Source organism: Eulemur rufifrons, chromosome 28, assembly GCF_041146395.1.
Source record: "Eulemur rufifrons isolate Redbay chromosome 28, OSU_ERuf_1, whole genome shotgun sequence".
NCBI classification, from domain to species: Eukaryota; Metazoa; Chordata; class Mammalia; order Primates; family Lemuridae; genus Eulemur; species Eulemur rufifrons.
Window position 1 is genome coordinate 49,806,479 of NC_091010.1, and position 26,719 is coordinate 49,833,197.

Genomic DNA, 26,719 nt, shown 5'->3' on the forward strand with positions numbered 1-26,719 from the left:
GCGATAGGTCAAAGTTACCACATTTTCAAAGTGATTTGTTACCCATAAAAGGTTAAAAACTGGTGTTTATATAACATGACAACTTTTGTATTAAAAAAGTAATCAAAAATAACATTTTAAAAGGGCTGAAAGGTCATATATGCAAATATTAAAAAGTACTAGCCAGATGCGGTGGTTCACACCTGTAATCCTGGCACTTTGGAGGCCAAGGCAGGAGGATTGTTTGAGCCCAGGAGTTCAAGACCAGCCTGAGCAAAAGGGAGACCCTGTTTCTACAAGAAAAAAATAAAAAATAAATAAAAAATAAAAAGAAAAGAAAAGAAAAATTAACCAGGTGTGGTGGCATGTACCTGTAGTCCCAGCTACTTGGAAGGCTGAGGCAGGAGGATGGCTGAGCCCAGGAGTTTGAGGTTGCAGTGAGCTATGATGATGTCACTGTACTCTACCCAAAGTGGCAAAAAAAAAAAAAAAAAAGGGTGCTTTTTTCTGGGTGGTGGGCTGACAGGCAATTGTTTTTTCTTTTTGCTGAACTATGTTTTCTACAGAATACAGTTTGTATTACCTGTATGATTAAAAAAAGAAAGGGTTTGATTCCCAGGTAAGTCACTTTCCAAAGGATATCTTGGATAAATTTACTTCTCTCAGCCTCAGTGTCCTTGTGTGGCAATGCTAACCTCAGAAGGTAACAGTTAGGATTAGATGTTATGATTTAGGAAAAGCGGGGTTTGGGGGTCCCCTAGGCTGTCATCAGTGTACTGGACAGACATTTACTGTTTGTCTCCCGAGTGCTCAGCCCTGTTCTAGGTGCTGGGGATAAGAAGGGAGGGCCCCAGAGGTCAACATTTTTTGAAAATTCACGTAAGTATGATACACGCTTGCTGTAGAAAATAAGGAAGATACACATATGTACAAAGAAAGTGCCCATAAGCTCCTGAGCATTTAGAAGCAATTACATGGTTTTAACTTTGGTGTCTTTCCCTCCAGCCTTATTCCCTTCTTTGAACAGTTAGACGTCCACTCTAGAAACCAGCAAGCGTTAGAAGGCAGGGCCACCGCGCCGCCGGGAGCCTGGCGTGACGCGCTGTGTCTCTCCCGCGCAGACAGCGAGCTGGTGCTGCCCGACTGCCTGCGGCCGCGCTCCTTCACCGCGCTGCGGAGGCCGTCGCTGCGGCGCGACGCGGACGACGCGCGCCTCTCGGTGAGCCTGTGCGACCTCAACGTACCGGGCGCCGACGGCGACGAGGGCGCGCCCGCCGCCGGCTGCCCCATCCCGCAGAACTCGCTCAACTCGCAGCACAGCCGCGCGCTGCCCGCGCAGCTCGACGGCGACCTCCGCTTCCACGCGCTGCGCGCCGGCGCGCACGTCCGCATCCTCGACGAGCAGACGGTGGCGCGCCTGGAGCACGGGCGCGACGAGCGCGCGCTCGTCTTCACCAGCCGGCCGGTGCACGTGGCCGAGACCATCTTCGTCAAGGTCACGCGCTCGGGCGGCGCGCGGCCTGGCGCGCTGTCCGTGGGCGTCACCACGTGCGACCCGGGCTCGCTGCGGCCCGCGGACCTGCCCTTCAGCCCCGAGGCCCTGGTGGACCGCAAGGAGTTCTGGGCCGTGTGCCGCGTGCCCGGGCCCCTGCACAGCGGCGACATCCTGGGCCTGGTGGTGAACGCCGACGGCGAGCTGCACCTCAGCCACAACGGCGTGGCCGGCGGCATGCAGCTGTGCGTGGACGCCTCGCAGCCGCTCTGGATGCTCTTCGGCCTGCACGGGGCCGTCACGCAGATCCGCATCCTCGGTGAGTGCCGCGCCCCGTCGCCCTCCTCCTCGCCCCGGGCCTGCCTCTCCAGGGACGGGGAGCTGCGGGGAGGGGGAACCACGCGGGGGCGTCCACTCCTCTCTCCTCACCCCGCCCCCCACCTCGCCCCATGCTCATTGTATTGTCGCCAGAGTCGCACCGAAGGTGAGCGCGGGGCAGGGCTTGATCTTCCAGTCTGTGCTCCTCACGTGTCAGGAGACTCGCCCCGGGAGGGTGAGGAAAGCGTGGATTACTGAGTTTGACCCGCAAATCCGATCAACCCACAGTCCCACAGATACATAAACCGCCCCTATACATATATCCCAGTGGCCACTTAAAAATGGAGAAAAATCATTTTCCCCAGCAGTCAGTTAATAACTTCTTGAGGCTCGGGTTCCATTTCTCCAAAACGGATTTAAATATAGGTCCCACCTCCAGGGATGGTTGTGAGGCTAAATGAGAAAAACGTTGGTGAGTCAGTAGTCAGGCGTCTGTGCGGGGTGGTGCCAGGGTTTCGGGCTGTGGGGAACCCCTGAGCAGGTAGCCTTGGGGAAAGTGGGTTGCAGAGTTCCTTTCTGGGGGGACACAGCATTCGAATGGAGTTGGGTAAGCCATGTTTACCAGATTGTTGTGCTGGATAATAGGTGTGCTTTCAAAAAGAGTCCTTGTGGTTAAAAAAAATTGGGGAAATTTGAATTTAAAAAGCCTGGGGAGTGGCAGGGGAGGAGGAGAATTCTTTATTGCAGAACTTCTCAGGGCCTTTAATAGGCATTATGAATCTTTAAGGAGGGGGTTGTGGTGGTTATGGTGTACAGCTTTTCTAAACTATTAATAATTTGACCAGAAGAAAAAAAACATCTCCTGGGATCTGTTACCCCAGAGTGAGCAGGTGTTCATGCTTTCCAAGTGCTGATCTTCGAACCAGCTGTGTTAGAGTGGGCTGGTTTCATTAGACTCACCTGGAGAACCTATTAAAGTGCAGATTCTTGAATCACACCTCCAGAGATTCCACTTCTGTAGATCTTGGATAGGTTCTGGACATCTGCATTTTTTTTCATTAGCAAGTTTGTTTACCCAAGTTTGGAGACCCCTGAGTCTCACAGCCCCTGGCCTAGACCTCAGCCCGGGAGGTAAGATAATGTGTGTGTATGAGTGAGCATGAGTTACTCTGTAAGACTGGCACACAAACCTGTATAGGATGTGAATAACTAAATACACGTGTGTTTGTGGATGTAATGCTGTTGGTGATTGTGAGAGCACGGGAGAGTTTGTGAAATCAGATAAGGTCAGCCGGGACTTCCAACTCCGGCAAGAGACCAAATCAAGATGGAGTGAAAAATGAATGAAAAAGGGATGAAAAGAAATGAGGCTGGGGTGCTCAGAAGTTGAGACTGAGGGAAGAGAAATCAGAAAGGAATGAAAAGAAATCAGGTTAGAGGAACTCAAGAAGGAAGGAAGATGAATCAGGCTGGGGTGAGAATTCAGGATGGAATAAAAGGAGATTGGACTGGGGTGCCAAAAAAAAAAAAAATCAAGCTGAGATGAAAAGGTACTTGGCTGCACTCACTGGGAGACACTGCTTCTCAGAGAAAGGAAATTACGTAAGGGCAAGGTACGCTCTTGCATCAGCACCATCTAATAATAGCTAAGCAGCTTTCCAGTAAGGCTTCTGTTGCCCAAAGAGGTTTACTAGACTAGAGCAAAGGGAAGACTTGAAAAAAAAAATTAGGACTTATCTGTCCCAAGAGGTAGGTGAGCCAAGGCAGGTGTTGAAGAATAACCATCCAAGGGCTGGACGTGGTGGCTCACACCTGTAATCCCAGCACTTTGGGAGGCTGAGGAGGGAGGATCGCTTGAGGCCAGGAGTTTAAGACCAGCTTGGGCAACATAATGAGACCCCATCTCTTAAAAAAGAGAGAAAGAACAACCATCCAGAATTCAATATTTGTTAAACAGAATGTTGCTAAGCTGTTTGGAGAATTGGGCATCTCAACCAGCAAGTTGGTGTTAGGGGATCCCGACTGACTTCAAAGAAAAAACAAACCAGGGACAATGTGTGGAGGGTCATTATTTACCTTATAGGGGAATTCTTGGCTTTGTGTATGTCCTAAGTCAACTAAGAATGGAAGGATGTATCTTTCACTCATCTGTATCACAAGACCCGCAAACAATTTCATACTTACTGGTGAAACATTAGAAATATTATGTTAAAATTAGGAAAATGATAGGGATGCCTTGGAGACATTTGTTCTGAAAACACTAGCCAGTGCAACAAGGCAAGATGATAATTAACTTGAAAAATATTAATACAGTAAGAGAAACCCAATGGGTACCTATTGAATATTCTTAGAAATAATAACTATAAATGAGTTAGAACTAATAACATAATGAAAAAAGATCGCAGTAAGCACCTATTTGTGTGCAGGGCATTATGTGGGGGCCTGTGGGAGAGTCACAGGTGAGTAAGATTTTCTGTTCTCAGCTCATGGTGAATCTGAGCTCACCTGGGGAAACAAAGCTGGATTCCTGGGTAAAGAACAAGTACTATTCCAGGCTTTGTGGTTCTTTAGTCCTGTGGCTGTAGTGTGTGTGGCTGGTCAGTGCTAGATGGAGTGGTGTAGTCTGGGGGCAGTCGAGGCAGCCCGGAGGAGGGGGTTTGAGGACAGCCCCAAGAGGCTCCCTGGACAGTCTGCTCATTGAGGGCAAGGGCTCTGTCCCCAGCTTTGTGCATGCACAGTGCCTGGCGGCTGGTAGGCCCTCAGAAAGGAAGGAGGGGAAGCAGGAGGGAAGGAGAGGTGTGAGGGAAGGAAGGCGGGAAAGAAAGAATGCGGGAGCAGAACAGGCGTGGGAGAGGTGACGGCATTTCAGAGGTACCCTGCGGAGAAGGTGGGTGATATCTGGGGACAGCGAGGCAGAGCACAGAGTTCTGAACAGGAGGGTGAGGCGAGGGGAAGGGGGAGGTGGTGAGTTTATTCTCTGGCCTCGGAACCTTTGAAGGAAGAGGGGTCTGGGGAGGGGTGGACAGAGGGTTCCAGGCAGGGGCTAGCGTGGAGACTGCGGATGTGGCCAGACCCCAGCAGGATGTGGCCCTCCAGCCTGTAGGTGAAAAGAGGGGCTGGGCTGAGCGCCACGCCAGCCTGTGAGGGATGGAGCTTTCTCAGGTTAGGCCTCCAGTGACCAGCTTGTCCTCCCTCCCTCCCCTTTTGCAGGCTCCACCATCCTGGCAGAGCGGGGGGTCCCGTCACTCCCCTGCTCTCCTGCCTCCACGCCAACCTCGCCCAGCGCCCTGGGCAGCCGCCTCTCTGACCCCTTGCTCAGCACGTGCAGCTCTGGCCCTCTGGGGAGCTCTGCTGGCGGTAAGTGACCATGTGAGACTGAGGCGAGGACGCAGCCTCTGTGTTAGGCTCAGCGAACGCTTGTTGGGTGGGGATCTCCAGGGTATATCCCATCCTGTCTCCTAGCTGGGCAGTGCCAAGGGGCAGCTCGGGAGGGACTTGCTTTAAAAGGTTTGGGGCCCCCTTCCTTCCTCCATCCCTCCTCCTTTCCTCTCACTGCCTCGCAGCCACCGAGGCCTCTGGTCTGGGGGCTGGGTGGGTCAGAAGTGGGGCTGCCCAGAGCTCAGCCTATGTTGTGCCCGGGGAAGCTGGGTCGTCAGGGTAGATAGGCAGGTTCCAATAAATGGAGGGGGCACAAGAGGCTAGGGTCTCTTCCCATGGACCCAGCACTGGGCTGGGCCGTGTCTCCTCCTGACAGTGTCCCCTTGTCCCCAGGGACGGCCCCCAACTCACCAGTAAGCCTGCCTGAGTCGCCAGTGACTCCAGGCCTGGGCCAGTGGAGCGATGAGTGTACCATTTGCTATGAACACGCGGTGGACACGGTCATCTACACATGCGGTCACATGTGCCTCTGCTACGCCTGTGGCCTGCGGCTCAAGAAGGCCCTGCACGCCTGCTGCCCCATCTGCCGCCGCCCCATCAAGGACATCATCAAGACCTACCGCAGCTCCTAGCCCGCCGCGGCGGCCCACCCCGCACGCCCACCTCCCGACTTCAGCCCAGCCCTGGCTGGGGGGCAGGCCGGCAGGGCCCTTTCTCTTCCTCATTTTGGAAACTTTTTCCTTCTCCATTAAATATGGGAAACTGAGGCCCCTGAAGGTCTTGGGGAAAAAGGGGTGTCTGGCAAGGTGGGGGAGGGCAGAGGGGAAGGGAGGAGGCTGCATTTTCCCTCTCCCCCTTCTCTGCACCCAGCTCTTCCCTGCATGCTGAGGGGCTAAACTGGGGTCTCAGCCTGTTCTAATCCTTCCCCAGAAATCTGGGGCAGATTTCTAGAAGGCACCTTTGTGAGAATTGGAAAACGTGTACCTTCCTCGGGGCAGACACAGCTGAGCCAGGTCACGCAGCTTGGCTAGTGGAGTGTGGACTGGGATTTAGCCCTCGAGCAGTGCACAACCTGCTCAACTGCAGCCCTTGCCTTGGGCAGACAGCTCCTGAGCTGCGGTCTCCCTCTCTGACCTCTGCCCACCTTCTCTTTCCTTTCTTCCCTGCCCACTGGGCCTTGCAGCTGGGGGCGAGAAGGCCAGCGGATCCTTCCAACCAGCAGGCTGCAGCCTCCACGCCATGTCTCTCTCCCACCCACGCAGATGGGTGGATGGATGGCTGCAGAGGGCTCTGGGTTCTGGGTCCCTGGCCCCAGCCCTGGCTGAGATGAGGAGGACCCCTTCCTGGCCGTAGCCTTCCTGCCCCAGTCATCTCGCCGGTTGCCGTTGCCCGGAGGTAGCCGTTTGGTGTGGTCTGCGTTCTGTCAGGGTCTCCAAGAACAGGTGTGCAGCCTCCCTCTCTGACCCGTCGTCCTGCAGCTCAGCGCCGGCCTGGGCCTGGGCTCGGGCTCGGGCTCGGGCTCATGCTCGGAGGCCGTGGAGGCCCGGGAGGGGCCAGGGTCCTGGGTTGGAAGGGGAGGAGAGGAAGCCATCATCCTGTTATCCCCGGGTTGGGTGAGTAGCTTCCCTGGGCTGAGACCAGCCTTTTCCTTTATTTATTTATTTATTTATTTGGTTTGAGTGTGTGGGGGGTTTTGTTTGTGGGTGAGTTACATTCCCCGGGCCCCTAGAGCTGCTGTCCGGGTGCGTGGGGTGCCTGGCGAGAGGGGACAGTGGAGGTGGTCAGCATTCGGTGTCCTCCCCAGACTCCAGCCACAGCTCACAGCCACCGTGCTAACCACGGATGAGAGAGAACTCCATAAAAAAGGGTCAAATTGGGAGGCCTCTTGGCATATTGGATCCATTTCACAGAGAGGCAGACTGAGCCCCTTAGTGCCCTGGGGCTGGTGGATCCCCCAGAGCCACAAAGTGCCCTTCCTGCCTGGGCTGGGTCATCACGGTTGGCTCAGGTAGATCAGGTGGCCCACAGCGACGTGAAGAGTTCCAGGCACGCTGGGCGAGGGCCAGGAAACGGGACTGGGGGACCGTGTCACGGTGGTCGGGGAGCCTGTTCCTAGGGAAGGCTCTGCGTGTGTGGGCACGCGGGGCAGGGAAGGGCTGGCGCCCAGCACCTCTGGGTTCTGGGGAGGGAGCGCCCCAACCTAGTCTTAGGTTACAGTCATCTCGGCCCTGCCCGCCCTGTCCTGTGCGCCCCCAGTCCCCTGCCACGTCAGATGGCTGCTTTTTTTTTTTTTTTTTTTTGGCTCCTCTCAGAAATTGCTTCTCCCTGTGACAGGCAGGGGCATGGGGTTTTAGTCCTGGCCACCGACTAGTTACGTGACCCTGGGTCACAGCCCCTCTGAACCTTGCCCCACCTCTGTCAAATGGTTGTTCGGGGGAGGGGAGCAGACTTTCTGTGTGACTCGTGGGAGTTCTTCGGTGAGGGGCTGTCGCGGGGTGGTGTGGCCTCGCAGTGGACGCTAAGGGAAGCCACCATTCCCCTGTGGGTCTCTGCTCCCCCAGCACGGACCCTGGGAGACCCCTTCTGTGGGCACGGGGTGGGCTCCACCCAGTCAGGGTCCCATCCCAGGGCAAAGGAAGGTCTTAAGCGCAGAGGCCTGAGGGTGGGGAGAGGAAGCCACCGTCCCATCGTCAGTGCAGGGCTCGCTGCTGCTCCTCTGTGAACTCGGGTCACTGTGGTTGTGAATAAAGGTGATTTTGTACCAGCCCGAGGGCTGTGCTGTGCGTGTGGCGGACTGGGCGGGAGGCCATGTGTGTGTACACGTGGGGGTGATCAGGTGTCCTGGACACGGAGGGGCCATTGAGAGGTGTGGCCTGGCCTGTGGGGAGAGTGGCAGGCCTTTGAGGCCTGGCAGTGAGCTGGGACAATTAGGGAACACTCCCTGTAGTGAGGCTGGAGCGTGACCTGGGACTCAGAGAGCAGGGCCCGGAATGCCAGGTGGGCCTTGTTAACTGCCCTTCTGGTGGCCGGGGTCCCTGGGCCTGTGAGGAGCAGGGTGTGGGGGACAGGAGCCCTGGGCGTCCATGTGGGTGCTCTGCTTCCTCCCGGGGCTGATCCGAACCAGACCCTCGTGGGGTGGGCAGTGCCACCTAGGGGCCGTCAGGGGGATGGCAGGCGCTCCCTGGAAACGGGCTTCCCATCCCTCTGCCCCGGCACAGACCCCACCTCTGGCTGCAGTTCAGCTGTGTTCCCACTGGTGGGCGCAGCAGCGTATATGCCACATGGGTATTGCAGCTGGGGAGAACGGGCCCTGGACAGAGACCCTTAGAGGAACTGTCAGATGTGCTGAGCACATCCAGGGGGCTGGAAAAGCTAGGGTGGGCAGGAGCAGCCAGACTGGCCCCAAGGTCTAGGCACAGCATTGCAATTGTGCTCATTTGGCAACGCCAGGTCTCAGAGGCATGTGGGACGCCTGCCCACCCACCCGTCACCTGGGAGGGTGTTCTGGCTACCTAGCCTCTGCCTGGCCTTGAACAGCCCCCGGCTGTCCCCAACCAGAGCCACCCTGCCCTGCTCACGAGTCCAGTCAAGGTAAGTGAGAGTCGGGGGGCCAAGCTGAGGGGCTTGCCAGGCCCAAGGATGGGCAGGATCTGGAGGACTTGAGCACAGTCCTCATCACCATCAGTGGGGACTTACCCACCACCCCCAGCCTCCGGGGGCCTTCCGGAGGGCGCTGGGACCCCCAGTCCACACTGCTTGTGGGGTAATGGGCCTTCCGCTATTCAGCTGGATGGGTTTTCTGGTGACAGGGAGAATTAAGAGGTAAGTCTGTTCAGTTAAAAAGGCCAAAAACTTTATTTAGTTTTCAGGGAAATATAAGATGCATGTAAACATAAACAAAATACAAAACAAAAAAACCCAAATCTTACAGTCTAGAAGCATGCCAAGACAGAACATTTTCTGCAGACCATGGAGTCCCGTCAAAGTGATAAAGGACACCTGGGAAGTGGCAGGCCAAGGAGGCTGGTCCCCTTCCCCAGGGACACTGCATTTGTGTGATGAGATTAAAAAGAACCACAAAACTCTACTATTAAAAATATTAGAGACATGGAGATAGTTTAGCACCACCATTGATCCTGGAAATATTTTAGCACTCAAATTGACTGCACTGAACTTAATGTCTTTTTCTCCAATTTCTCTGCTGAGGGGCTGAAAGGGAAAAGCTGGAGGAAGGACTCCTCCCGGCCCCACAGAGCCCACTAAGAGCTTGGCAGGATAGAGCGGACACACGAGGAATCCCCCAAAGTTCTTGAGCCCCAGAGGCATCCACCAGTCCACACCCAACCATGCAGTGCACATGCTCACGCTCAGGGACCTTCACTCACATCTGCCTTGCCCAGGAGTTACCTTCCTGCAGACCTCTCGGACACTGGCGGGGAAACCCACCTCTCATCCTGTGTCCTGGATTTAAAGAAAACTTGTTGCAGAGAGCAAGCTGCAAATTCAAGAATGGTGGCTCTTTACCCTTCATTCTCTGAAATAAACTCTAACGGGTAGTGTGCCTTGGTTCTGCTGAAAAATGGAAGGGTGTATTCCATGGATGGATGTTCAGCTTACCTGGTCTAATCCATACCAGGTGGCCGACTCAGCAAACTGAACCACCACAGGTATCACTAGAGACACTGAGAATAACTGGTGTCAACAGAAGGACAAATGAATTTGCTTTTTTCCCAGATACACCTGGTGGACCTGGACCCTGAGGTTCCACTTTGGGGATGCTGGGTCCTTACTGCACGACCCATATAACTTGAGAGTCCAGCTCTGGACCGGACAAAGGGAAGTGGGCAGAATCAGCTGGGAACCTGGAGATGGGTGGATGCATTCTGGAAACGGCCTCCAAGCTCAAAGATCGGTTTGTTGCTGGCAACTTCCTCTCTCTACTACATAAATCAGTGACCAACCATTGAGACCTGCTGGGCACCCAGCTTGTGGCCCAAGTGGCAGTTTCTTTAGCCAGCTTCTATGGCCAAATTTGGAGGATTTTTCCAACCTGCTTTGGCTGGACCCTTGGGTGTTGAATTACTAAATTTCCTTCCTGTCTGCTCTCTTCTCCCTGAAATACTCAGAATCGACTTCTTCCTTCCTTCTAATCAACAAAGACAAAACTCCAAACCCTCTTTCAGCCTGCTGCTTTTCTGCCTAGAAGACATCCTCTTCCGGAAGCCTCCTTCCCAGTGAAGGGACAGCAGGCCCCAGTCACCCCAAACATGCACGCACTCATCACTCATCTTGCCGACATGCCTCTCACTTGCCTTCAACGTGCTCGATCCATCCTTTCGCTCTAGAACAATTCTCTCTCACCTCTTGAGGCCCAGCCCATTGGCAAGGATGGAACTGGGAACAAGGCAGGGACCTTCAATGCAAGCGACCCCATTCTCCAAGGCCACTAAGTTCGAGGAATGGGATGGGAGAGGGTGCTGATTGTCAAGGCCGAGTGCAAACTTGAGATTTAAAAAGATGGGATTGGGGAGGGGGATCACATGCGAATCCCAACCTTACAGGCAGGCTGGGACCAAGGCCTTGGAAGGTAGAGCCCTCCACCCAGTCTATAAGCACCATTGCGCCCACTTTGTGGCTTGGGGACCTCGGTGTGGAGGATGAAGCAGGAGGGAAGTTAAAATCAGAGGGGCTGTTTTTCCCCAAAGCTGTAAGTCACTGACCCTGTCCTCACCCTGGCTCTGGTCATAGAGCTGAGGAACCACAAAGACGTGAGACTGCCCCAAACAGGGAGGATGATTTAGCCATAAAGCTCAGTGCAGGCCTTGCTGGGCGCACCACGGGCAAGTTCTCACCCCAGCCAGCCTGCCCCATGCTCAGAGACGAGAACCAAGGGACCAGCAGCTCTTTTATTGCATGGGGCTTCTCATACCAGTGACACGGATAAGGGGTGGGAGTCAGCCTGCTAGATGACACATCTGCAGGTGGGTGACCTCACTGATCCAACCTACCTCAGCGTTTTCACACCCAATGGCATCTCTTTCCACCTCTTCATTTTGGAGCCCGGGACGATGGCCTAGGCTGCTTCTGCTAGATCTGTTAATGCCAGTGTGAAGTTTCTAACTAAATACTTAATAAAATAATAACAACAAAAAAAGACACATTGCACTCTCCAGCCAGAATTACGTGTGTGTGAATAACACACACACTTGCTGCCAGAAGCTGCGAGTCCCTTGGGACCTGCCCAATGCCAAGGACTTGTTCAATGGAGACAGCTTGCCCAGTACTTTTTTCTCTAACCCCATGTTACTTAGTTCAAGTGGGAAATTACCAACACTCCTGCATGCACACACACACACACTCTCAACACACAGCCCTCAAAAAAGTGAGGGAATCTTAATTCTTTAGTGATGTGGACAGTTCTCTTTCCAGAGAACTCTGCATCGAGATTCTCAAAGATCGAATATATAGATGTATATACTCCGAGGGAGAGACCGCACGGGGCACAGTCCCACCATGGGCAGAGAGATCGTATCTGTACAGAAATTCACCAAATAAGGGGTTGGAGCAGCAAGCGTACAGTACTGGAGGTGGGGGGACAAGCCAGCAGGGACGTCCCTCTCACCCTGCGGGGCAGAGACTTCCCACCCTGCTGCTTTCTCTACCGGCGCCAAGGGAGGAGGAGGCTGACTCGGTACCTGTTGGGGGACGTTCTGTCTGCACGGACCCAAGCAGACCCCTCAGGCTGCCCTTCGAGAATGTCTGCTGCTGTCCGGGTGCGCGGCAGGGGCAGGGCTCAGTCCTTGGGCTGAAGTCATTGAGATGAACGGGTGGCCCAGGCTCAGCCCCAGGCCCGCTGCAGGCTTGCGGGAACTGGTGTCTCACTGGGGTCTGCAGGGCTCATGGCACCCACACCCCACAAAAGGATTTGGTTATCTCTAGGGTTCCTGCCCATAAACTGAACTGAGGTTACATAGTTTTAGAAAGATTCAAACATACATCAAAAAGATCATGACCCAAACATCAGGAGACTGGGGTGAGAGAGGGCTGCTGGGACTCATTTTTAGGTCAGGTCTCTGAGCAGCTGGCTGCAAAACAATGGAAATGAAAACAAGGAACGGTTCCTGATGTCCTCACTCTGCTCCGGGGACTGGGGCCCCAGGAGGTCAAGAGCCCCACTCCGCTTTCCTGAACACGGACAACATCCAACAGAAAAGGGGCTGCCCTCTGGGAAGGGGAGAGGGGAAGGAGGTGACAAGATCAGACTCCACCAACCCTCCCATCGTTCCACAGTTAGGGTCCCTTCAGCAGCCCCTCCCCACCCCCCGCCACCTGCAGCAGGGCCACTGGCTCGCCCTCCATTGTGCCCGGTGAGCCCCGGCCTCGTCTTGGTAATATTGCACTTTTCCTGTCTCTCGGATTGTTTCCATTTTCAATTGAGAATGCAAAGTATTCGGAGCGGGTAGGGGAAGTGAGTAACCTTAAAGAAATAATATATTAGTTAAATACAAAAACAGGAAAAATAGGGGTTATTTTATCCTTTTTTCCCCTTAAAAACAAAACAAACTACCAAATCAACGTCTAAACTTAAATAGTTCTACGCCTACTGCAAATACTAGTAATATGAAAATGCTTGACTGAAATTCCCTTGTTTCTTTTCCTTAGATGATAAAAGTAGTAACATGCCTTGCTGAGGAAAGCAATGGATACAAATGCCAGTAAAATATGCTGCTCTAACATCTGAAAGTGATTAAAATGATTCTATATAATGCCTTCGTCAAGATGGAAAACCGAAGAGAAAGAAAGAAACTTTTGGGGCCAGGCTGGGGTGGATGGGGCTGAGGCCTGGCAAGACAGCCCGGCCACAGCCACGGGGCAGAGGGGGAACCCCCAGGGCACACCTGCCGCTCAGGGTTGCCCCCTTGCAAGCTCTCTTCCTTGCCCCCCAAGGTCCCATGGCACGGGGGAGCCAGGCAACACGGCCAGCCGCCATTATGAAGAGGGACGAGATGGGAGAGAGATGGAGACATTTTTTCCCCCTTGGAATAAAAGTAAAAGGTCTTTAAACTGAAAGAAAAACAAAGCACCAAATGATGCGTCTTCGGGCATTATATAAACCTCAATAATGACCTCAGAAGGGCTCATTATGATTAAAGTTGCAGTATACAGCAATACAATGTTATTTCACATTTTCAATCGCAACTAATGGAAAACTAGGTTTGGACACTGCTGAGATTTCATTTTTCTTTTTCCTTTTTTAGTCCGATCTGGTTTTCCTCCAGATGGGTCAGAGCCACAGGCCCCCTCCCTCCTCTGCCTGCTGCCAGCAGTACCCTCCAACATCACAAAGCAGCTCAGTAGCTCTAGGGAAAGGCCCTCTTGCCCTGGGGAGGGCTAGGAGTCCAGGGGCACAAGGCCTGGCATCCCCTAGCCGTGTCTGAGAAGGACTGGCATGCACCCTTCTTGCTTCAAGTATTAATATTCTCTTTGGGCTTGCAGGATGTGTGCTGTGCTGTGAGTTGGGGGGTGGTAGGGAGGGGACGAGGTGTGAAGACTGGGGCATGGCAATCTTGTTCGCTGCCCAAACATACGTGCTGTCACTGGGTGGCAGCATTCCCCATTTTTCCTGGATGCCTAAACAACTCCCAGCCGTCCTTGGGGCTGGATGTCTCAATGTAAACATGATGACCACACAATGAACTATAATGCGGGTGGGTAGGAGCACAGGATTAATGAAGTGGGGAGATCTGCCATTAACTAGCTCTGTGACTTTGGAAAAGCCATTTCCTGTCCTTGGGCTACAGTAGCAGGAAGGGATGGGATGGGGCTACCTCTCAGGTCTCTTCCAGTCCTGCCTTTTGATGATTCTATCACTTAGAGCACTGAGGATCAGGGAGAGGGGGTCCTTGGTGGGCCGCGGAGTGTGGGTGGCAGTACAGATGGGGGGGAGGGGCGGGGAGGGCAGGCTTCGGAGAGCACGGTGGTCCGGTCCAACTGAGATGCTCTGTGCTTGGCAGACATGCTCTGCACGCCCCCCTGGCCTGGCCGGCGCGCGAGTGACTGAACTGGCTCAGTGCAGACATCTGAGGGGCGAGGCCGTGGGGCCCTCCCCCTGGAAGACAGCGACGTGGAAGGTCCTTTAACCTGACAGTCACTCTACTTTTAAATTTTATTTTAAATAATCATAAATTACTTTTTTCTCTTAATAAATATGTGCTGTTTAAAAATGAGAAAAGTATATACTGCATCTTTAAGTAATGCACTTTGCTCTCTGGGTTTTTTCCCATTCCACCTTATTTAAAGTGCATTAATTAAAAAATAATGAACCACTTCTTTATCATTATTGTTCAAATAAGTACAAATAATAATATGAAAACACTAACCCACTACCATTAGTACTGCAGTCTAGCAGATTAACTCAACATTCTGCCCTATTTAATACTGTCCAGCAGAAGAAAATAACTAATTTCAGTTTTAAACAAACTCACCAACAAAACAAAAGGAAACAAAACAATCTCACCACGGCCCTTCGACAAAGAACACGAGCGGTTTGCTACAGCTGCCAGGCATCGGTGTGTGGAAGGGGGGGGCTGGGGGCGCCCAGGCACGGCCCTGGGTGTGGGGGTCTTGACCCACCGAGACGCTAGGTCTCGTGCCGCCTACCTGGGTGGGAGCAGGGGGTGGGAGGCCTTTCCTTCCCTGTGGACAACACCAACCCTTGGTCCAGGATCCTGGCAGCTGAATCCTCGGCCGTGAAGCCTGATCCGTCCAAAATCAAAGGCACGTGTGGAAATCCACTCCCAGCAAAGGGGGAGTCCTTGGGAAGCCAGCTGGGCTTCTAGAGGGTCCCCTTTGAAATGTCAGCAATTGAAAAACACAACCCAAAGGTGACAGAGGACCTACAGGGAACTTTATTCTCTTGCTTCTCTCTTCACTGGGGCCCCGCCCCTTGGGAAGACCAGGATGGCTCCTGGCGAGAGGATCTTCCATCTTCTTGGGCACCTGCGGTGTCGCCAGCAGGCCAAAGGGAGCAGCTGGTGGTGTTGGCTCCAGTCTGACCCGGGGGCCCAGCTGGGGCCCCCTCAGCCCAGGGTGAGACAATGGCTGCTTGTCCACAGTTCCTACGTAAGGCTTGCGGCCTGGCCCCGCTGGGAGAACGTGTGCAGGACGGCGGTCACCCAGCAGCCCGGAGCTGCCTCCTCTCCCCGAGTCTGGCTCCTGAATGACATCCTCCTCTTTCCTGGGGAGGGTTTTTGCGCTCCCCCCACTGAGGCTGGGCAGGAACCAGAAGAATAGTTTCTCTGCTTCGCCATGTCTGTGACCTGGGGCTCAGGCAGCCCCAGATCCTTCTGGTAAGTGCCACACTCGGGCACAAACGCAACTACTTTGGCCTGTGGAGGGGGAAGAATGTGAAACAAAAACAAAAGCCAAACAGCCCTCCCGCTAAAGTACAACAGAAAAGCCCGTCCACTACCCTGCCCTTTCCCATATGAGGCCGAACATCCTTGGGCCTCCAAACCACCCCGAAAATAAGACCAAAACCCAAGCCCTGACATATAACCCCCAAATCAATAACCTCCCAAAACATGCAAAGGAAACGCCCACCCGGAATATCCACAAGAGTCTGTGCAGATTATGAGGAGACTGACGGCTTCACCCACACTCCCTGTGTCCTCCGCGGGTGCCCTGAGGAGGGGCTGTGCTCTCAAGGCCAGTACAGTGACAGCTACGAAAGGTGGTCCTTGCTGGCAACTGGGAACTGCTTTTTCTTTAACTAACAGATAGTGACAACAGCCTGGCCCAGGAACAGGCTTGAGCTCCCATGGACACCTCCAAGCCTCAGAGCCAGTGGTGTCTTCTAACGTACCCAGCTGTGGCGGGCCGTGGCAGTCCCTGGGAAACCAGCACAATTCACAAATACAGATTAGGATGATACAAGGGCTACCTCCGGTGGCAAGATGCCAGCAACCAAAAGTGGGGCACGCAGGGACAGAACGCTGGAGGCCCCCTATGACATCTTTTCCAGATTTGCAGCAAAGGCACAATTGGGGATTCCCACGCAGCCTGTCCCAAATGGCACGTAGTCCATCAGCAAAGTCACCAAGGTGCACTGTGGGTCTCAGCTTTCTCAGCTCTGGGTCCCAGGACTGGGACTCCCTGGCCCATTCTGTTCCCTACTCAATGTGGGTCCTCACCATGCCCACCTCCTAGCTGGGGGACAGCCTGGAGGAGGCATCTCTGAGGTCACACATTCTGCAGGGATCTGTGTTGTCCGCCCCCGACCCCTCCCACCTTTCCTTTCCCTCTGTCTTCATCTCACCGCTCAACCAGTGGCGGCTACGGTGGCACACGGAGGCTGGAAGGACACCATGCCCCCCCTCAGTTCTTCTTCTCAAGGTAATTGGAGGGCACCCAGCCTTTGAAGGGCTTCACCCCATCCAGAATCTGGCAGTACCACCAGCCATTGGGGTTCCTCTCCAGAACCTCCATGGACACCCCCTCCTGGAAGCCCGCCGTCTCCTCATCACCCTCGTAGTCTGCGATGGAGATGTACACGTCTTTGAGGTTATTGTGGATGAACTGGGACTTCTCGATGGGCTTGGGGCGCACAGGGGACACGGGGATGCCGTTACGCTGGGTGGGCAGCAGCGGAGAGTCCGAGCCCTGGCTGGCAGCCCGTTCGGCCAGGCGGCCCTTGGCCTCGGCGGCCGCGGAGCGAGCAGTGCTGAAGGAGGAGTTCCGGCGGACGCCACGGAGGCCGTCGGTGGCCGTGAGCGACTCGTTCCTCCGCAGGGCGCAGGACAGGTTGTTGTCCTTGGGTGGCGGGGACACAAACACCGACTGGGGCCTGACGGCCACCTGCCGCACGCCATTCCTCATCTTCACTGCGGCGGCACCTGCGGTCTTGCTGAAGCCCCCGGGCGGCTTGGAGGGGATGGGCGGCGTGGCCCGCTTGCTCTGGTTGACCGTGTTCAGGGCCTGGACGCGCCTCTCCGCCTTCTCCAGGCTGTCGGACTTGCCCTCGTTCTGCTTGCTCTTGGGGGACCCTGCGTCCGGCTCCTTGCCGGCGGGCTCGGGCTGCTCGTTCTCGCCAAGCACCAAGTAGTGGGAGGGGGCCCAGCCCTCCAGCTCCCCGAACCTCACATACCACCACCCGCTCTCCAGCTTCTCCAGCACCTGCACCTCCACACCCGCGGGGAAGCTGATCTCCGAGTCCTGGACCTTCTGGTAGGCGCTGCATGTCACGTAAGAGGTGGCCTGCCCGTCCCCTTCCTTCTTGGCGGGACATGGGGGAGTGGCAGCCCGGGGGGTGATGAGGTCGGCCGAGCCTCTCCTAGGCCCCTCGTCGGGACCCTCGGAGGCTGTCTGTGGGGGCAGCTCGGAGTCCTCACTCTTCGAGCCCCTGAGACCTCCCCGGAGCTGGCCCGTGGGTCTCAGCTGACGCCGTAAAGTGCTGATGTCCATCTTCTCTTGGCTCTGTGACTCAGCCCGGTTCAGGAACGGCTTGGGCCGGACCGATGGCTTGGCCCGGGCACAGGTCAGCCCGGCCTTCACGTCAGCGTCCTTCTTCGCCCCGACCTTGGGAGTGCCGCGGATGCCTGCGTCCGAGGCCGAGCGGGGCTTCAGGTCGCCGCTGTTCTTGGACAAGGAGGAGGAGGAGGACGAGGAGGAGGAGCAGGTGGTGTTTATGGTGATGGAGGAGGAAAAGGAGGCCGAGGAGTGGTTCTTCCCCAGTTCTGCCTGGGCGTTCTTCTCTGCCTTGAGCTTCAGGAGTGAGGACGACTTGGGCGAGCCCGACTTGGGGGAGTTTTTCCTGGCGAGGGACAGCGAGGAGCCCCCTGGGGAGTCACTGTCCCCAGAGGAGCCCCTGGCTGACAGGGTGTCCTCTGCGCACGGCCGGAAGCCCTCGTTCTCGTAGATTGTCTCCTCTTCCAGGGCCACGTCCTCTGAAGACTCGCCCACCTTGAAGCGGGCCCGCTGCAGCGAGGAGGCCGGCGAGGGCCTGTGGGGCTGGGCCGGCCGCCGGTCCCCCGAGGCTTTGTCCTCTGCGGGCTCCTCGCTCAGCTCTGGCTCCGAGTCGAAGCCCAACGCCGGGATGTCATACTCAGGCTCCTCGTACTTGAGCTTCCGCGGGGAGTCCTGGCTCTCGCCGGCACCCACAGGGCCCTCCTCGGCCTCCTTGGGCTTGCTGGGGGGCGCCGGAGGAGGCACCTTGGGCCGGGTCAGGGTGCTCGTGCGGCGGCTCAGGTTGGGCTTCTTGCGCTTATCGATGTAAGACGCGGGCGCCCAGCCCTCCTTCTCACCGATCTGCACGTACCACCAGCCGCCTGAGTTCTTGTCGATGACCTGGGGGGAGAGGGCAGACAGGCCAGTGAGTTGGGAGGATCTCTGGGGCCCTGTGATGTCCCAGGTGAGGAGCTTCATGCTTTGGCTCTGGGATACCTTATCTCCATTTCACAGACGGATCAACTGAGCCGCGGCATAAGGGGCCCGAGACCCAAGGTAGTACGTGACAGACCAGAATTCAAACCCAGGTCTCTGTCATCCCTCCAAGGCCCCTCCCCTTTTCCTGAGTCTATGTCAACACCCTTGCCAAGCTGGCCCACTCTTCCTCCCCCACGCTAAGGCACTTAGAAGCTACACTGTCCCCAGTCCCTACAAAACCCAACTCACCAAGGACTCGTATGCATGAAAAGCTACCATGCCACTGCCCTCGTCCCCCTTCCACCCCAGTGTTGCTAGGTCCCCCTTGGAAACCCTTGAAAGGGTCTCTCAGGTCAGGACAGAATGGGAAGGTGCAGATGAGCTGAGCTGGGAGGGACAGGCCTGAGGCCAGGGCCGCCCTGCAGGCAGCTCCCCAGTGTCCACTGCCCGTGGAATCCCACAGAAATTCCGTCAGCTGAACAGGTTTCTTTGGGCTGAATGGTTTCTTGTCGGAAGGGTGGGGGCTCTCAGTCACTTCCACATTAGGACAAGGAGCTTCCTCCTTAACCTCTGTCTGAGGTTGACAGGATGACAATTCTGCCACGTCATGAGCTTTGTAGGCTCCCCTGGAAGCCTAAGCACCGAGAGAATAATTTCTCCTGGAAATTTAGTTCCAAGTTCCAGACATGTGCTTTAAAACATTCAGGTTGGGGATGTCCCCTCTTCGTAGGCAGAGACTGCGCGATGAATCTGACAGTTTCACATGTGTTAGTTGGACTTAATTACTACACAGCCAGTCAGAGGAACGACTGAGTGACAGATCTTCTCTGTCCCCTGGAACACCTTGTTCAACACCAGCCACAAAATCGAGTCGTACAAATGCCAGGAGACAGGCCGGAGGGAGCACCCCAGGGTCTGTTACCGAGTTTTGCAGAGAAACATAAAGTCGTGGGGGTGGGGAGAAGTGACTACATCAAATGCCAGGGCTGGACATGGCCAGAACCCAGGTGCCCATATCTTAACCCGCCCAGCCAGACCACGTTCTCCCAGCAACAGCACTTCCTAACGTGGGGCCTGCGGGATCCGGCCCCCACGGTGCCCCTGGGAGAGGAAGCCTGCGGGGCGAACGGGTCTGGGTGATGCTGCCTATTCTAGCCCCTCAGTAGAGGTTCCCAGTGACATCCTGGGCTCTGAGAAGCCCTGCAGTTGAGACGACAAACGGGCTGGATTTTGTTTAACCCACTGTTCCCAGGCTCATTTGACCACAGGAGCCCTTAGTTTCGCGGCAGCCTGTTCCCCGCGCACACGCTTGGGGACACTGCTGTGAGGCGAGCACTGTGAGCACAGGTGCAGCGGCACGTCCTGGGTTCCAGTCCAGACGGGGGCACTAACGAGCTTTATGCAAATGCTCATCTCATGGGGCTCACGTTCCCTGCCCGCCCCTCAGGAACCTTACTAGCAAGACCTAACATGGGAAATGCCGTCGGTTTTGACCCCGATGAGTTAAAACCCTCAGCCCCCAGCCTGAGGCTTACCTCTGCCTTCTGTCCACCCCGAAAGCTGATGCCGTCAGAAATGCACGACTGGAACTCGGCAATGGTGTAGTACTCCACCTCGACAGAGGGGGGCTCTGGTGGCTTCGGCAGCTGGAACCCCTAATGCAGAGAAGGACACAGTGAGCAAAATCCGCCCAATCAGGACCGTACGAGGCCGAGGGCTCGTCCCCACTCAGTCCTCGGAGGTGCAGATGGCTGTTCACACTAGCTGGATGGCAGCTGGTTGAGCACGTATCTACCACCCAAGTCCCAGGGTACATTCCCAAGAGACCACTCTCCTGACGAGGCTTCCCAGCAATACTCAGGATTCACTCGAGCCTCGTCTGAGCTATCAAAATGCCCACTGTGAACACCGTCATCTCTACACCTCCAGAGGTCCAGTTTTCAGATGCATCAATAGCTGGCTTTCAAAATGCAAACTAAAAGGTAGAGAAATCATTCTAACAAAGCCCTTGCACGCTGCCCGGCGGGAGAGGAGAGCCACCGTCTTGAAGTCTAAGGGCAAGTGGCCGCAGAGGCGGGGCAATGAGGCGCGGCCGTCTCCAAGGCTGGGGTGGGAGTGAAGGGGCCTTAGGGTTGGCTGAGAAGTCTTGGGTTGGTCATGATGACGGTGGCAAATGGTCAGGCGAGCACTGAATAAACCTCTGATCCTGTGTCTGTGGGCAGGGCAGGGCCCGCTGGAGACCCTGAGTGCTTTTCAGACACTGGCCCCCAGCATCTCGGCACGCCGTTCGAGGGCATTTGGAAGTGGCCTCATTTAACAACTGTTACTTGTGCGTCCACTGGGCACAGACCCTGGCCTAAGGCACGGGGCATCCGCTCGCAGATGAAATGGACCCCCCTCCCCCGCCCCCCGTGTGGATTGTACATTCTCACTTCAACCTGTCTTGTCTCGACTCCAGCTAAAATGAACTTCGTGCTTCACTATTTATGTCCTTCCTCCTACAAAGGGATTAAAGCAAAACAACTGAAAGAAAACAAGAGGTGGGTGGGCTGAGGGAGGGGAAGAAGCTGCAGTGCAGTAGGAAGGCCTCAGAGGACCTCGCTCCAGTCCCGCAATCTGCCAGCTGCGGGACGGGACTGGCACCAGGGTCACAGAGAGACTCGCGAGCTAACAAGCTAACGTCCCCAACTCTGGCCCAGCAGGGGCAGGGGAAAGCTCCCCGCTCCTGAAACTCTCCGTCCTCCCAGCAGTCCTCCTCCTCCCAGGCCCAGCCCCCCCTCGCCCGCCAGTCTCACCTGGACTGCCGAGCGTCAGCGTGAGCGAGGGGTGGGGGGAGCTGGTTTGGGGGGCCCGGGTGTGAACCAGTCAATGTCCCCTGCACCCGGCCAAGTGGGACTCCGCTGGGCCTAACTGGAAACAGCAGCCCTGCCTCAGCACTCCCTGCATTTGCTGAGTGTGGAAGGAATTACCCCATTCTTGCCAAAATCAAGTCTGCCTGAAACTAATTAGCTGGGGCCAAAAGAGACGGCAGGAAAGGAGAATTTGTTGTTTAGCTGTGTGTGTAAGCCCCGAGGGGAGATAGAAACTCCACTGGCCAGGACAAGGAAGGTCTCATCTCCAGGGACTAAATCTTCAAAAGTCCTCCACGTATGGAGGGCCTGCTCTTCCACGACTGACACCCCCTCTCCAGGGCAGATGTCACTGACCACAGTAACCCTTGTGCTACGCCCAGTGACGTCATTCTCTCTCGACGCCATACACCAGGTAGTACTACCAAACAGTCAAGAGTCGACATGGAAATGGACACCCATTTACCAGCCCTCTACATACGCCATCTCGTTTCATCTGTACAACAGTCCTAGGAGATGGCAGTGCTGTCCCCATCGCGTAGATAAGGAAACTGAAGTTTGTGGAGGTGTGTGACTTGCCTAGCGTCTCTCTGCTCCTAAGTGTCAGAAGTGGGATGCGAACCCATGCGGGGCAGGGCTGAAGCCCCAGTCCTTCCCCTGCATCCTACTGCCCCGATAACAGTTCTTTGTTCTAGGGCTCTCAGCTTGCTGCCACCCCAAGACTAGCCCCTGACTGCACATGTGCCTGCCAGAGGGTCTGGACACCAGGAACCCCCACCCACAGGAGCCAGGGACCCAAGCAGCGTTAACCCTCTTTAAGCTTCAGTATGAGCCAGCCCTTGCAACTCACCCCCTCCCTGGAGGATGCTCGCTGGTCTGCCCTCTGCTCCCCCAGGCTCTGGCATCCAGCGCAGCCCCTGGGCATTCCTCAGCAGGGCAAAGCTGGAAGGCTTCCAGGCTAACGTGGACAGCAACCCCATTTCTAGCCACTGGCAATGCCCTGGCTGGACACTCTTGCTGGCCAGGCTAAATGTTTATGTCTGCCAGTGCAGTGGCAGGACGGATTTATTTAGCTTTGGAGTGCAGTGCATTTCCGATTATAAACTGTCCAGCCAGACCCCCAGGAAGATCTGTGGGCTCCCTGCCCTCAGCCCCACAAAGCTGGAAGCCCCAGCAAGGCCCTGGAAAACCCCTGGACCAACACACTCTGCAGCAAGACAGCCAATTAATCGGGGCTGCTACAGTGGATCCCCAGAAACGGGACAAAAAGGGGAGAAGAAATTTAGTACACATACCAGGCTGGATTCTCTGCGTGGTGGAGGCCTTGTCCTTAGGTTTGGGGAGCCTAGAAGAGGAGGCACGGCTTCAGAACCCAGTGAGATGATGGGCAACAGTGCCTCCAGCTGCCTTCCCTACATGCGACCCACTTCTGATCCCTGCAATTTCATGCTTTTGCTCGGCATTGACGAAGGACCGAGCTCTAGGTCAATAGGCGCTATAGTTGGGCTTCTTCGAGAGTAAATTATAGGCCTTTAAGCTACCCCGGCTGTGCTTCAGGGGATCCGTGACACCTCTAAGATCATGGGCACGTTTCGAAACGTACAGATATAAGGGTATTTTTCAGGGTAAAGGGCTTACAGATTTATCAGATTTTCAAAGTTAGGAGCAGAGACATGTCTATTTTTTGCTCACTACTAAATCCGTAGAAGCAAGCACAATGCCAGGCAAGAGGAAGTGCCCAGTAAATGTTTCCCAACTGGTTGCCTAAAAGGTTTCAGGCATGAGAACTTAACCAAGTTCGGAGCTAAACTAAAGAACAGCTTTCCTCCAGATTTTAAGAATGGCTAGACACAAACAAAGCTGGGCTTCCACAGCAGGGGACCGTTTAACCCTCAACCACAGGCACTGCCGGACTGGGGACAGAGGGTGCCACACAGCCTGGGGTCTCCTGTGAGAAAGAAGGCGGTTCTTGAAGAATGCCCTCTTGAAACTGCTGTGCAGAGCGGGAAGCCTCTGCTCCCAGGCAGTTTAGGTTTCCAGTAACTAGGGGAAGGTGCAGGACAGGAGAGCTAAGGCCCAGAGAGATGCTCCTCTACAGGCTGTCATTCCATAAAGCAGCCCTGCACATAGGGCCCACATTGAACAGCCCAGGGAAATGGGATGGGGGTGTGTGTGGTTTCCAATGAGCTACACCTCATCTATCTTGATTTATAAAGCCTCTACTATAAGGCAAAGAAAATGCTTCTTGGTCTTGGAATGCATTTATCTGCAAAATGACCATTCCTGGCTCTCCACTAGAGGAGGGAATGTTACCAGCCGACATCCTCATGTAATCTATCTTCAACGGAGCAGTTGGGAAGGACTGAGTCACCACACTCCCCTGCCTTCTCGGCTCTGTGATTAGCATGATACAAACTGACAGAGGGTCAAAGGTCAGCCTGCAGCTCAGGAAGCAAATGCCGTGAGGGTCCCGTACACCCCCTGGCTTGCCTTGCACCCCACACCCACTGTGTAAGGAGCTTTGCAGCGAGGACCCGGAGGTCAGTGAGGCTCTTACTGATCTGGGCCCTCTGAGGGGCAATCCTGGCCACAGCTGGAGAGCCCTGGGCCAGCTTGGAGACGGTCCTCTCAGGGACACCCAGGGCGCTGCCGTTGGAGGCGTTGCAGAGGATGGGCAGGCTGATCTCCTTCTTGGTGATGGGGGCCTCATGGCCCTCGCCTTCAGCCGGGGGGGCCTCCTTGTCCCCAGATGCCTTCTTGTTCAGCAGGTTGCTGATCTCCATGATGTTCCCGATGATCTCCACAGGGCCTGCCAGGTTCTTCTTCCGGGCCGGCAGGTCATCCTTGGCCTTCTTCAGGTAGGATGCTGGGGCCCAGCCCTCTTTGCCGAGATATCTGTGGGAGGAGCAGGGCATGCCGTCACTAGAGCACTGACACCTGGCCTCACCCCACTCCTAGGCCCTCATCTCCTCCTGGCCTCGCCCAGCGGAGCCTTCTCTGCCATGTTCTGCAAGAGACTTGGCAATCCCATGATTCCGGAGAGAACTGGAACTGAGGGTATGTGCAAAAGACACCCAGGACACCATTTCTTCCCCTCTAACTCCTTTTGCTTTGCCTGGTCCCTGCTGATGTGGGCTCTCCCTCTCTGCACAGCCAGGCAAACGTGGGGCCTGGAGATGAGAGTTCTCAAATTCTGGGTTGCCCAAAAGGTAGACTTCACAATGGCCTGCAACCTCACAACCAGTTAGGGATGATTCTGGAAATACGAAATGTGAATGTGGTACATACAGTTAAATTCTTTACAGGAAAGGAAATCTTATTAGAGAGGGAAGAGATGCCACAGGTGCGAGTCAGGCAACCTCAGTTCTAGTTCATGGAACCTCGGACAAGTCCCTTCCCTGGAGCTCAATATTTTGTCTTCCACAAGATGCAGGGACAGTGTAGCTGCTAAGATGTACCTAGAACAGACACACTGATGTCCTTAAAGAAGGCTGACTGGATGGGGACGGGGTGGTTACTGCAGGGACAGCAGGCAGACCAAGCACGCGGAGTATGTCCACAAACAGGCTAAAGGTCCCGTTTCAGGTTAGTGGAGCAAGGATGCATCATTCACTAAGTGATCTGGGGACAACTGATTATCCAGTGAGTGAGACCCTGGCCTCACACCGTACAGCAAAATAAAAAAAGAAAAGATTTACATAATTTTGGGGGTTGGGAAAGTCTAAGTGGGGCTCCAAAAGCAAAAACCATAAACGAAAAGACTAAAGCATGTGACTGGGTAAAATTAAAACCATTGGTATGGCAGAAAAAACCAAAATGAAACAAAACCAACAGCCCATAAACAAAAGCAAAAGGCAAATGACAGGGCTGACTTAATTTCTGGTGATTCAATGGCTTCTTAAAATAGGCTTTTCCTTTTTTCCCCCCATGGTGTTGAGCTTTCACCCAAACCCAGTGGGAGCTCACTTCCTGGTCCAGTAGTCGTTGGCCAATGCCCCCAGTCTGGGTTGCAGTGTCCCCATCTGCTCCCTGGGACACATCTGGTGCTTTGGAATGGCTCCTCCGTGCCAGATGTCTGAAAACCTCCCGTCTCCCTGACCTGACCTTGTTCTTGGGTGCTCATTAGGTGGGCGAGAAGGCAGGTGAAACCTGAAGTTCCTCCGACATGTCGGAGCTTTGCTAGGAAGCTCAGGTGGGAGGTGGCTTTTTACGTTCACGTCGCAGGAACGTGCAGGCAGGTTGCCCCAAGCTCACCCGTCTGGGCCTTGGAAGGAGGACATGCGTGAACAAACGGATGGAAGAGAGGGCCCGTCGTGGCTCCCTGGTGTAATGCGTGCAAACAAGCACGGGATTTCAAGGTGCACGGGAGCCACTAGTAAAAATGCCTCATCTTCATGTGAGCCAGCAGCCAAGGCTCAGAAAAGAGAAGTAAGTAGCAGAGGGTCACACAGCTCGCTGCTGGCAGCACCTGGCCCAGAGCCTGGTGTTCTCGCATCTTGGAGAAAGGATGATGATGAACCCACTGGCCCTTGCTGACGTTTTTCTACGTGAACACTGTAGAGACAGGGGAGAGGTGTCTCCTGGAGGTGACAGTCAGGCCTGCTTTCGGCCCTGAGTGCTCCCATTTCAAAGCCCTTTGTGTTCCTGCAGTGTTACATGGATAAAATTAGATTCCAGGCCGAGAAATGCAAGGGAATCAGGAGTGGCTGTGTGTGTCTGGATCCAACTCTGCTCACATCTGCTTTCCAGCTCGGGAGTATGGAATGACTCCAGAGGGAAGCCAAGTGGAAAGGGAGGGATGCAGAGAGCTCCAGGGTGTGTGCGTGTGTGTGTGTGTCCGCGCGTGTGCTCGTGCATGCGTGTGCATGTGTATGTGTCTGCAGGGGTGGAGGAAGGAGAAGAAAGACAGGAAATGAAGATCAACACAGAGCTTGGAATGTTGGGAAATGGCACATTTAAGGGGATATCTGGCAGCCCTCTTAAGGTGGAACCTTTTCAGCAGGGCGTACTCAGACCAGGCTCCCACCAGCAATGGGACAAGGCCATGGGGATATGAGTGGAGTGGAAGTAGCTCAGAGTGACATGTTGGTAATCTTAGAAAACTAAAAAAACAAAGAAAAAGAAGCCTTGTAGATAACTTCCAGGCAAGTGAATTAGGCTACTAGCCTGCCAGAATGTTCGCTGGCCTTTCTACATCAGACTGGTGGTTGGTGGATTTTTGGGTTGGCTTTTGGCAACACATGTCCAGGTACACAGCCCCATCCCACCCAAGAGGACAAAA

At 54.9% G+C, this 26,719-nt stretch overlaps 2 protein-coding genes across 4 annotated transcripts in view; one reads left to right on the top strand and one right to left on the bottom strand.

Annotated features, from left to right (window-relative positions):
* Positions 1-5,799, top strand: part of NEURL1 (neuralized E3 ubiquitin protein ligase 1) — a 68,846-nt gene extending 63,047 nt beyond the window's left edge. Inside the window, exons 4-6 of the mRNA XM_069460759.1 lie at positions 1,101-1,790; positions 5,000-5,146; positions 5,561-5,799. Coding sequence (XP_069316860.1) covers positions 1,101-1,790; positions 5,000-5,146; positions 5,561-5,799 — 1,076 coding nt within the window. The remainder of the gene's footprint in view (positions 1-1,100; positions 1,791-4,999; positions 5,147-5,560) is intronic.
* Positions 5,800-14,577: 8,778 nt separating this feature from the next.
* Positions 14,578-26,719, bottom strand: part of SH3PXD2A (SH3 and PX domains 2A) — a 213,566-nt gene continuing 201,424 nt past the window's right edge. For all 3 annotated transcript variants that reach the window (XM_069459935.1, XM_069459934.1, XM_069459936.1), the window contains 4 exons: positions 23,996-24,333; positions 22,734-22,783; positions 20,125-20,244; positions 14,578-18,511 (listed from right to left, as the gene is read on the bottom strand). In XM_069459935.1, coding sequence (XP_069316036.1) covers positions 16,544-18,511; positions 20,125-20,244; positions 22,734-22,783; positions 23,996-24,333 — 2,476 coding nt within the window. In that variant the 3' untranslated portion in view covers positions 14,578-16,543. The remainder of the gene's footprint in view (positions 18,512-20,124; positions 20,245-22,733; positions 22,784-23,995; positions 24,334-26,719) is intronic.